Source organism: Mesoplodon mirus (assembly GCF_964341445.2).
Source record: "Mesoplodon mirus genome assembly, chromosome: 2".
In the NCBI taxonomy this organism is placed as follows: Eukaryota; Metazoa; Chordata; class Mammalia; order Artiodactyla; family Ziphiidae; genus Mesoplodon; species Mesoplodon mirus.
The window spans coordinates 200,133,133-200,144,819 of NC_138977.1; the positions used below are offsets into that span (position 1 = coordinate 200,133,133).

The window sequence follows — 11,687 nt, forward strand, 5'->3', positions numbered from 1 at the left end:
GTTTACTGGGTGCCAGGCGCTGTGATACGTGCTTTACACACATTATTTCATTTAACCCTCAAGACGGCCCTAAGAGGTAGGCACTTCTTCCTATTTTACAGGGGAGGAAATTGAGGCCCAGGGAGGTTAAGCAGTGGCTGCAAAAGGCTTGGCATGGCACTTTGCAGACCACAGCTGGACATGAGCGGTGTCTTCAAGACCTTGGGCCTGAGGCAGCAAAGGGGGGTGGAGAGACTCTGCCTTGGAGTCGAGGTCAGGTTGCAGCCACATCCTCATGACGCCACGCACGTGCAACTCAGACTGCGATGCCTGAGGGGTCCTCGCAGCACACTGTGGCCTCGGTCTGGGAACTTCCCCTAGTACGAGGGGGCCCCAAGAGACAGGGAAGCAGCCAGAACCTTGTCCTAGGCGTTTTTACAGAAGAGCATGTTCTTTAAATTTAAAGTACCAAAAAGTACCAAGTATTTAAAAAGTACCAAAGTGGCAAAAAAAGGTACCAAAGCGACCTCAGTAGCCTGGTAGTCCAGAGGAAGAGTAAAGATGCTGGAGGAGTGGGAAGTAGGGCTTGAGCAAAAGGGGACAGCAGTGGTAGCGCAGGCCCAGGAAGGCGGTTTTCCTCATGGAGGGCGTGTGTCACAGTAGGTCAGTTGGAGGGATGCTCAGAGATAATCCAGTGCAGCCCCTCACTGTGGGAGCCACACCCTACCCATTTGAAGATGCGGGTTCCCCTCAGCACTGGAGGATGGAACCAGAAGGGACTTCCCTTAGAGCAGGAGCAGCCTGCACTAGCCAGAGAGCATCCCGGTGACAGTAGAGGCGGGTGCTGCGATGGACCGGCTCCACACTTGGCCCTGTTCTACCATTGGCTGCAGCCACACCGGAGTTGCTGCAGGGGCCTTGCCCCCAAGCCTTTTTGTGCTGCTTTCCTCATCTGTAAAGTGGGTAGATAGTGATCTCTATCTCGTGTGGCTGCTGTGAGGATTAAATGAGATAGTCCACTCCAGGTGGGAAGCGAGGTGCCTGGCACAGAGTAAATGCTCAATAAACACTAACTCATTTCTCTCATTCTGGCCATCTTTAGGAATATCAAAATAACTCTGCCCTGCATGGCTTAGAACAGCAATTTTTTTTAAACTAGAGAATAATCATAGATTATTTTCAGGAAAGAATGAGGCCAGAGTATAGTTTGAAAAAGCAGAGTCAATATTTTATGTTGGGAAAATGAAAACAATGTCTAATGGTGAAATACAGACTATAGCACGAGTAGCTTTCAGGACGTGGGATTCAGAGTGTGAGAAACATGGTTTTCATCATTTGGGGTCAGTGGCCTCATAGAAGGAAAGCCACCTCCTTGTCCCCTTGAGGTGCGTGTGAGGGCCTCAGAGCAGGCCAGTGATGGACATCTTCAAAGTGCAGGTGCCACTGGGAAAATGGAGCCATGGAGGGTTTTACTAGGAGTGGATTGTGCCTTCCCGCTGCCTGGGGTCCACAGCATGGAGAGGACCAAAGGTAGGATGGCCTGGAAAGCAGATTGTCCATTGTAGAATTGGATGCCTGGTTTAAAAGATGCTTCCCAGTTTGTTCTCAGGGACCCAGTGAGGGGACAGTAGCCAGGTCTGCGACAGCCCTGGGACCTGCTGGGCAGACCTGGATGGATGGCCAGCTCCCACGGCCTGGCTTGGGTTGAGGGTTCTGGCCATCTTTTCATGGGTTGCTAGTGGTGGGGCGCAGCCTCCAGTGAGCCTTGACGGACCTTAAACTGGCCATGGTTTGTGGGGTCTTCGGGATTTGAGGTCGTTGGTCACCTGGCTCTCAGAGGTGAAGCCAAATGAAGTGCCATTTTCATCCCTTTGTCTCCATGGAACCTTCGAGGCCCTGGCTCCAGCATCTATCCTGCAGCTGGTGGCTCTAAGATCATAATACCTACGTTTATTGAGCACTTGTACTGGGCAGTATGCCGAGTGTGTCATCTCATTTAAACCTCGTGACTGTCCCCAAAGCTAGGTCCTACTATTAACTCCATTTCACCGATGAGTAAGTGGAGGCCTAGGGAGGTTAAGTGACCTGCCCCAGGTCACACAGCTAGTAAGCCATGGAGCCACAATATGAACTGGGCCACAGGTGCTTGTGGGTGCCTCAGAGAAACTGGTCACTATAGCAGTCCTGGCTGTCACCTCCCTTCTGTTCTGCCTTGTTCCCACTAGCTCCAGGAGGTTCTGAGCCATTGAGCTAACAGGAGGGCCTGCCCACCGCCAGCCCTAGTGAAGTGGGCTCAACCTCCAGGGGAACAGAGGCAGCCTTGTGGCAGGAGCTCCCCCAGCTCCCAGCACCCCCCATCTCCTTGGCTGGGTCTGTTTCAAAACCCTAGAGTAGCACATTCCATTCTCTGGCACAGCTGGGGGCTAGAGGTTCTGGATTCCCCTGGCCCCAGCAGAGCCTGCCGTCTGGGCTGGGACACTGGGTCCCAGTCACACACATTCCAGCAGCAACCACCCCCCACGTTGGATTTCCCAAGGAGTGAACTTTAGCCAGGATTACAGCCGACTAAACAGTTGTGGGATGTGAGCTTCCTTTGTGGAACCCGAGAGGCTGGATGCTGATGGGGCTGAGAGAGGAGGAGGGGCGAAGGGGTGGGCTGCCCTGGGATTCGGGAGAAAAGCCATGGTTCAAGGATGGCTCTTCTGCTGCTCTCAGGGCCCTTGGAGTGAGATCTGAGCAGGGTCCCCAGAAATCTTCCTGTGAGGCAGGGTAGCAGACGCATGGCTGCTTGTACACCGATCCTGCCCACCTGTCCTCGGCTTTGCCCCCTGCAGGCAGTAGTACAGGGGCTAAGAGCATGGGGTCAAATCCTAACCGTGCCACTAAGTACAGCTATATGTCCTTCAGTGAGTTCATTAACCTTCCTGAACCTCAGTCTCCTCACCATTAAAATGGGGATAATAATAGTACCTACCTCAGGAGGCTTAAATTAAAATGCCCAAGTGCTTGAATATTTATATATGAATGGGCTGGATATATACTGAATGCTACTGTAGTATTATAAGTCTTCTCTCCTCTATTGCCCTACATACTACCTGGGGATGTATTTCCTGATGCAAAACCACACATGTGAATTCTCTCCCCCTTCTGGAAGTAACAGTTCTGGCCTTTAGATAAGATGTTCCTGTCTTTTCCTTGCCTTCCTGCCAGTAGCATTTCTTAGTTGATTAACAAATCAGTTAGGAATTTAATAAGCACTTATTTTGTGCAGGCACTGTGCTAGGTCAAGGCCTTTGGTTAATAAAAATACTAATTACCATTTAATGAGCATCTTCTAAATGCTGGGCATTGTTTCCAGGTATTTTTCATACATTTCCCTGCTTAACACTCAGCCACCCTGTGAAGTGGACATGATCACTCCGTTTTCCAGCTGGGAAATGTCCCCAATGTCACATGGTCATTAAGTCACAGCACTGGAACCCAGAATTGGCCTCTTCTCGCCTGATCCTGAGTGTCATGGGCCTACCCCAAATCCCTTCTGTTCTCTATCAGAACTCTCATTTTGCACCCAGCTGAAACACTTCGTCTGCTCCCTTGCAACTAGGACTGGCCATGTGACTTAGTTTTGGCTGGTGAGCGAGAAGTGGAAATCTACCAGGTGGAACTTGTTGGGAAATTACTGTTTTCCTGATCAAAAGGGCCAGAGGCAGCTGACGCGCCGCTTCTGTTCCTAGCCCTCTCCTGCCTTGCTCCCTGGAATGTGGCTGAGAAGTTGGGAGGAGGAGGCACCACCCCCTGGCAGAGCAGGAAGGCAGAATGAGCCTGGGACACGGACCTCCCACCTCCAGACCTCTTGAGTGGGGAAGCCCCGCTGTTTCTGGAGGGTTCTGCTCCCCGCGGTCAGATGCTATCATTCACTGATACGCAGCGCAGGTGCTCACTGGGCACCACCAGCCGCCTGTCTCAGGCTGGCCAGGAGGGAGTGTTCTGTGGCTGAACTGAATGCAGGGTGCGCTCAGGCCTTGCAGGGCCTCCCTGGTCTTTGGTCCCAGGGAAGAGACTGCCGGGGGCTCTGGCGGCAGGTGCCAGGGACAGAGCCAAGGTGCAGGGCAGGGCCTGACCCCTTAGTGGCGGTGGGTGAGGGGTGCCTCGCAGGATGGGCTAAGGGAACCCCTCCCCGCCCGCTCCCTCTTGTGGGCTGCCAGCACCTGACAGAGGTCAGTATTGTGCTCTGGCCAGAAGCAGCCTGAGTCCTGTGTATTCAGTGAAAAAAGAATCCCTGGTCCTGGTTGACCCTAGAAGTGCCCGTAAATATTTGGTCGGGGTAGGAGGCTGGGAGACAAGGGGCGGTTTCAGGGAGCCAGGTGGGCTGGGCAGGCTTTGGGCGAGGGTGGGAGGCAGCGGCTTCCTCAGAGGTGAGGAGAAACACACAGGCCGCGGCCGCCCCTGACCTGTGTGGGGCACCTGACTGCCAGGGAGGTGATTTATGGGCAGGCGGTCAGACCACCTGTTAGCCCGCACTGGCCCCTTGTTTCTCTGTGGCAGCGCGCTCCTCTGAGGGCTGCGGAAGCAAGCCAGGGTTTTCCTCGCCTCAAGAGAACGTGGCTCCATTGTTTTGGAGGATCAGCAGGTCTTGACTGGACTTGGCATCCCAGCTGTACCCCAGTTGGTGAGGAAAGCCTTCTGGGGGTGTCCCCAGCCCCCTGCTCCGGGTACGTCTGCCCTGTCCCTCAGCATCTGCTGACGGTCCCCTCAGGACTCTTTCCGGGCACCACCCCTCCCAAATTCTGGACGCATTACTGACAGCAGCCTGTCGCCTCCGTTTCAAGCCTTCTCCCCTCGCTGCCTCATCCAGCTCAAGGTAGCAGCCTCCATCTGCACTGAGCTCGCTGAAGAAGCCCCCTGAGGCATTATAGCTGGTCCGCTCCCCGCATGCAGGACCAGGACCCTTCCAGCCTGAGGTAACCACAGCCCCTCGCCCTCCTGCCTTAGCTGTCGGCTTATCCGGGTGGAGGTTCTCAGCTCTGGCTGCACACTGCCCCAGTGGGCATCTAGAAATGCTATTTTGGACCACCCTCCAGAGGTTCAGATTTAGTTGATTTAGAGTAGAGCCCAGTAATTTGTAAAAGCTCCCTAGATGATTCGAAGGTTTATGTATTAAAATGAAGGTCTGGGGCTTCCCTGGTGGCGCAGTGGTTGAGAGTCCACCTGCCGATGCAGGGGACACGGGTTCGTGCCCCGGACCGGGAAGATCCCACATGCCGCGGAGCGGCTGGGCCCGTGAGCCATGGTCGCTGAGCCTGCGCGTCCAGAGCCTGTGCTCCGCAATGGGAGAGGCCACGACAGTGAGAGGCCCATGTACCGCAAAAAAAAAAAAAAAAAAAAAATGCAGGTCTGGGGTGGGGCCTGAGCTTCTGTGGTTCTCACCAGCTCTGAGGTGATACTGATGCTCTGGTCCAGGGACCAGCTTGGAGTAGCACCTGTCCACACCATCATCTCCTGCACGTCCAGTGCCCAGGGGTGTTTGAGCTTTAGGGGTAGGAGTGACACGTTTAGGCCTCTGGCTCTTCAGAGTAGTTCCCTGTGGCCCAGCCTTTTGGGGGCTCCTCAGAGCAGGCACTGCCCGTGTCAGGGAGATGCTGCAGGACTGTGGGAGCCTTCTGATGGTGGGAGAAGGCTGGGGAACTTGGCATCTCTGTCCTTCCTCTGAGACAAAAGGACAGTCATCTCCATCGCTCAGTTAGTCTCGTCATGAGGATGAGAAGGGTGACCCTCTCTATGTATTCTCAGGGGATCCTGCGAAAACATGGGAATTGCTCTTTTTAGGCATTCCAAGTATGTCTGTGTGGACAGGCCGTGGGTTACGAAAAGGCCTCTTTTGCGAAGTCGTTTCTGAACACCCCACCAAGGACCCCGCTGATAAAGAAATCACCTGGCTAAAACCAGTTTGTTTTCTTTGATTTAATTAAAAACTTAAAAAAAAAAATAGAAAACCAAACCCTACCTGTATCAGTCTAGTATCTATGGCCTCGCAGCAGTAGCAGTCGTTTACTGGTTACCAGGATAAAAGGGACAGGCGGAGGCTGAGGAGTGCGTGTCTGGGAGCGGGGCTGGGCCGGGTTTCTCTCCGGTCCAGCGGGAAGGGAAACAGGCAGAGACGGGGAAGGTGGGGAGGCGTGGCTGGAGGGCACTGTGACCCTTTCCTTTCGGGGGGGCTCCAATGAGGACACGTGAAGGGGCCCTGGGGGCCAAGCACTGTCCCTCAAGTAGCTCAGCCTAATACCAGGACTTCCCTCTCCCAGGCGAGTCCCCACCGCCAACAGAGGGGAGCTGACACCACCGGCTATCCTGGAAACCACCTCCTCAGGCTGCTTAGAGCGCTCTTCTCTCTGCCTCCTTTCTCCCAACTGAGAAACCTCTGCTCCTATGGGAGGAAACCTTCAAGGACCCCAGAACCCCTCGGTCAAGGACAGCCTGGTTCCATGTCCATCCCTTAGTGCCTGTGCTGGTAGCAGCTCTGCACGAACCACCCTCCGGCAGGGGCTGGGTCAGCCTGGGAGTAGGGGGAGGCCAGGTGGGCAGGAGGAGAGAGTGCGCCCCCAGGGGCGGAGACAGAAGACGAGGCACAGCTGGCTGGGTGGGGCAGGGAGGAGTGCCCTTTAGTGGGGCTCCGCGGCCCCATAGAAGAAGGGGTAGTAGAGGGAGCAGGGGTAGGAGAACATGAACTTGACTGCGAACTTCATCTCCTTGTTCTTCTTGTCCCAGTGGTAGACGGCCGTGAGCAGCAGCTGTCCGTCCACTTTGCGGCCCATGACCAGGAAGCTGCCAGCCAGGCTCTCCAGCTGCGGGCAGGGGCAGCCAGCGCCGTTCTTCATGTGCAGCACCAGCCTCTTGGTGTCCTTGCGCTTCAGGGGGCCTGGCTTGAGCAGCTTCTTCTTTTTCTGGGCTCCAATCAGCTTCCGGTCCGTGTTCTCTATCTTGATCTCTCTGATGCGCATTTTGACCACTGTGTGTTGGGGTGGACAGAGGGATCGCCTGAGAACCGTCACGTTTGCTCAGGATGCTGGTGGCCCCATGCTTGGTGCTCTGCCTGAAGCTCCAGGCCTGGGGCTTGGGGAGATAGAGCTTCTGCGTGTACACGCTGATATTTATGAAGCTCCCATCATGTGCTGGACTCGCATGGGCATTATCATGTTTCATCCTTGAAGCATGGTGGGGAAATGAGGTTTGGAGAGGTGGCAATGTGCCTGAATTCTAGAGCCTGGGTTGAACTGAGGTCTGGCCTGTGCCTTTCCATGACACCAGGTGCAGGGTGGAGAGCTCTCCGTGGGGAGTGGAGCTGGGTGTGGGCTCCCTGGGAAAGGAAAATATTGGGGGTGGAGCTGACCAGTTGGAGGGAGGGTTTGGTGGAGGGGGCGTCCTTGTGATGGAGGAAGGCTGGATTTCATGATCTCTGGGGATGCTTCCAAACGGGATTTCTGGCTGCGTGCGTGTGTGTGTGTGTGTGTGTGTGTGTGTGTGTGTGTGTTTTGCAGGGGTTGGTGTTTGGAGCAGTGGTGGCTCTAAATGCTAGACAGCCAGCTCTGGCGGGGGGGGCCCTTCTCTGTCGCATGTGCTGATTTCCATGGGTAAGTGCTCCCACCGTGACCCACTGAGTCACGGAGCGCAGGGTTGGGAAGCACCGCATACAACCAGCTCTTGCTGGGCGAACCCACTGCTGTAATCTGTGTGCAACTGTGTAGTGTGGGTGGAAGTGTGGAGTGTGGTGCTGTGTGTTTTTGTGTGTGAGAGAATGTCTGCGGTGTGTGTAGGGGTGTGAGTGTGTGGGGTAGTGGAGGAGGTGGTTGAAGGCCAGAGAGCCTAATGGAGTTGGCAGCAGTCACTTAGGCCAGCGTCCTCCTTCTGCGGGCCTCTAGGTGCCCATCTCTGGGAGCAGCCAGGGAGAAGCCAGAGAATAACTGTGGCCGCCCAGGGAAGGACAGTGTTGTAAAATCTCTTTCCTTCTCCCCCACCCCCTCTCTCTCTCTGGGGCACGCACACACCTGGCAGTAGTAGTGTCCTCTTTCCAAACAGACTAACGACACCAAAGACCTGCTGCAGGAAGGATTCCATTGCTTTCTCTTTTTCATAGACAGAGGAGGCTAAGACACAAAAGGGGAGCTGACCTGGCCAAGACCACACGCTGGGCTGTGTGGTCCGCACAGGAGCCAAGTCCTGACCGCCCCAGGAATGGGGAGGCTCCAGGATGAGGCTGTGGGACGGGTGACCACAGCTCCCCTGGCCAGAGGTGCATCAGGTACTAGGCAGAGGTGCCCAGGGTCGAGGGGGCTGCACGTCCATCCTGGAGCCCATCTCTCCCCTCTGCTGCCTCCATCCATCTCTGGGCCAAGCCTGCTTCCCCTAAAGAGAATCCAGCCCTGGAGGCCCCTCTGTAGTGAGTGTCAAGGGAGGGCTGCCGGAGCCCTGGCCAGGGATGGACCATGGCCTTGAGGGGCTTTCGAAGCCCCTGGGATGACCTGCAAAAAAGAGGTACATTTCTCTGGGGAGAGGGCAGTGGCCACGTGGGCTCTACACTCACCGAAGTCGCTGGAACACATCTGCTCCATGAGGCCATCAGCGCTGTGCTCCATCTCACACTGGGCGCAGATCTTAGTCACTGAAGAGAGAAGCAGGGGTGGGAGAGGGGATCAGAGTCCATAGAGCCACTTAGGGTTCAGGCTCCCCCACTGACCAGCCACCTCCCCCTGCCAAGCCTCCACTTCCTCATCAGGAAACAGGATGATGATAATGATAATGCTCACTGAGTGGTCGTGAAGTTCAAAAGGTCGTGAAGGGACAAAACTGACCAGGTGGGCACTATTGCCCCATGACCCCGGCAGCTGCGACCATGATGTGCACTGTCTTTTTCTAAATTTTGTCTCATTTAGTCCTCAGCCTATGAAGTAGGTATCATTATTCCTCTTTTTTTTTTTTTTTTTTATGCGGTACATGGGCCTCTCACTGTTGCGGCCTCTCCCGTTGAGGAGCGCAGGCTCTGGATGCGCAGGCTCAGCGGCCATGGCTCACGGGCCCAGCCGCTCCACGCCATGTGGGATCTTCCCGGACCGGGGCACAAACCCGCGCCCCCTGCATTGGCAGGCGGACTCTCAACCACTGTGCCACCAGGGAAGCCCCATTATTCCTCTTTTAAAGAAAAGGAAACTGAGGTCCAGAGTGGCTACCCAAGTCTGCAAAGCTAGTGAGAACTGAGCTTAGAATTCAGGATTTGTGACTCCTAGACTAGTGCTAGGGTGGGGATGTTTGCGGGGTCTTTCTAGGAACCCAGGCTCCAGACAGGTGGGTAAATAAGTGACGCCGGCAGGGCAGGGACTGTGGTAAACTGAGGAGCACCCAGTTTAGCATTACCAGAACTTCCGAATTTTCAAGGGAAGCCAAAACTCTTTTTGTATGAAATATTGTTTTGTCTGTTGGCCACACAGATACCTCGGGCTGCCTCTGGTCCTACCACACAGCATCTGACCTCGCTCTCTCTGCCTTCTGGTGGGTGCCCTATCGTGGGGGAGAGAGAGGCTCAAAGCGGGTGAGAGTGGGAGGGCAGAGCCAGGTGGGAATCCAAGCCTGGGATTTCCCTGCTTTCCAGGATGTTAATGTTCGGGCTCCAAGAAAACCAGAATAAAGGAGCCATGCCTAGGATCCCTGCTGGGGACTATGCTGTCTCTGCTTGAGCTGGGTCTTTCTCCCCTGCTTCCTGGTCCCACTACTAACCTGGGAATAGGGGGTTTCTCTTCTCTCAACACTCTTTGGTCACAGGACCCCCACCCAGCTGCAACTCTCAGGTCCTGTGTGGGTGTGTAGGACTGGGGACTGCATGGGTGAGGTTAGCTTTGAGGGGTGGGTGGGGTGTGGTGGAGTCCAGTTGTTTCTGGGGGGCCGGGTCAAATGGAAAATGGAGGAGTGGTACTGCCCTTTGGGAAAGTCCCAGAGCCAGGGGTTCCCTAGATTCTGGGTATTAGCCACCCAGGCAAAGCTGCCCTGCTTGGTGCCACTGTTTGTCCTCCTGTCTGGTGCTCAGCCTGGGCTTACTCTGCCTGGAAGGAGTCTGGCAGAGGCGGTGCACAGTGAAGGGGAGGCTGAGGCCAGAGAGGAATTAGGGGTAATGGGATTGGGGGTGGGTGGGTGGGAGGTGGCACTTAGGATCTCATAAATTTTGGGAACCTGGGATTGCTTCCTATTTTACAGATGAGGAAACCAAGGCTCAAAGTTGAGCAACTTGCCCAAGGGCTCCTTGTCAGGGGCCAAGCCTGGCAATCTGCTCACTCTTCTGCACTGAGCCTTACCCAAAGGTCTCCCAACCTGGGGGACTGGGGAAAGAGTGGGAAAATTTAGGGTTCCCACGTGCAGAAAATGGGGATAGGGTGGAAATCATAGCCCAGAGTGTGCTTAGCAATCCTGGGCATTTGTGGGTTGAGAGAGGTGATGGGGCATTTATTGGAGGCCTCAGGATGGAGTGACAGCATTGGGCTCCCCCAGGGATTCCAGAAGCTTGGGAAGGTGGGAGTTGTGAGGGAAGTCGGGGAGGTTTCAGGAACGGAGTTGGAATGGGGAAGAACCAGTGGGAATGTCCACAGCCACAGGTGGGAAGGCTGGTAGGCTTCGGGCGACATGCAGGGCTGAGCAAAGACGTGTGTGTGTGGCACCTCTGGGGGCTTGAAGAGCTGTGCTAAGGGGTTGGGGGAGCGGCATCTATCCCGTCGGAGCGCGCGGGGCGCCAGGGGCTGGGGGTAGGGAGGTGGTGGCGGCGGCAGCGCTACCTGGAGGCGCGGTGGCGGGCAAGTGCCCGAACTGCACAGCGATGCAGAGGTCGTTGTCCAGGGGGAACTTGTGGCAGTGCAGCATCTCGGGCCAGGGAAAGCCATAGGCCTCCATGAGCGGCGCGCAGCCGGCGCGCACGGCCTCGCACAGCGAGCGGCAAGGGTAGATGGGCCGGTCGAGGCAGACGGGCGCGAAGAGCGAGCAGAGGAAGACCTGCGTGTCCGAGTGGCAGCGCTTGGCCAGCAGCGGCAGCCAGCTGCTCGCCTGCTGCTTCACCTCGGCCAGGCTCTCGTGCTCCAGCAGGTTGGGCAGCCGCATGCGCTTGTAGCCCACGGTGTGGCAGAGCGGCAGGTCGGCGGGGATGTCGAGGCACTGGGGCGGCTTGGAGTACGAGCGCCCCTGCAGCGGCTCGGTCTGCCAGCCGTAGTAGTCGTACTCTTCGCCGCGCCCCGGCGCCCCGTGCAGCGCCCCCAGCAGCAGCGCCAGCGCGGCCGCCCGCGCGCCCCCCGCCGCCGCCCGCATGGCTGCACAGGCCCCCGATGCTCCCCTGCCGCTGAGGTCGCCCAAGTGGGTGGCAGCCTCGTTCCGCGCCCGCGCGCACAGAGTGATCCTGGCGCCTCCCACCTTGAAGCTCCAGCCCCGGCCTCGCCGCGCGCCCCAGCCAATCTCTGGCCGCCCGGCCCCCGCCCCGAGGCGGGGAGGCAGGGTGGCGCCCCCCCTGCGCCTCCTGCCCCGGGGCCTGCGCGTCCCGCTCGGGGCCGGCTCCTGTGCCTCTCTCTCGCTCGCCCACTCCCCTGCCACTGACCCAGCCTCGCCTTGCGCCTCTCCACGGAGCTCCCTCACTTCCCTAGGCTTTTTCCTTGCCCCTCGCCTTCTCCATCCTTCCTCCTTATCTC

The 11,687-nt window shown here is 56.7% G+C and overlaps 1 protein-coding gene across 1 annotated transcript; it reads right to left on the reverse strand.

The window, feature by feature from the left end:
• Positions 1-5,535: 5,535 nt before the first annotated feature.
• SFRP5 (secreted frizzled related protein 5) lies at positions 5,536-11,313 on the reverse strand (the record flags this gene model as incomplete). Its single annotated transcript, XM_082611393.1, has 3 exons — positions 5,536-6,985; positions 8,558-8,635; positions 10,791-11,313. The coding sequence occupies 3 exons, from the start codon at positions 11,311-11,313 to the stop codon at positions 6,639-6,641; spliced, it is 948 nt and encodes a 315-aa protein (XP_082467519.1). The 3' UTR covers positions 5,536-6,638.
• Positions 11,314-11,687: the final 374 nt, after the last annotated feature.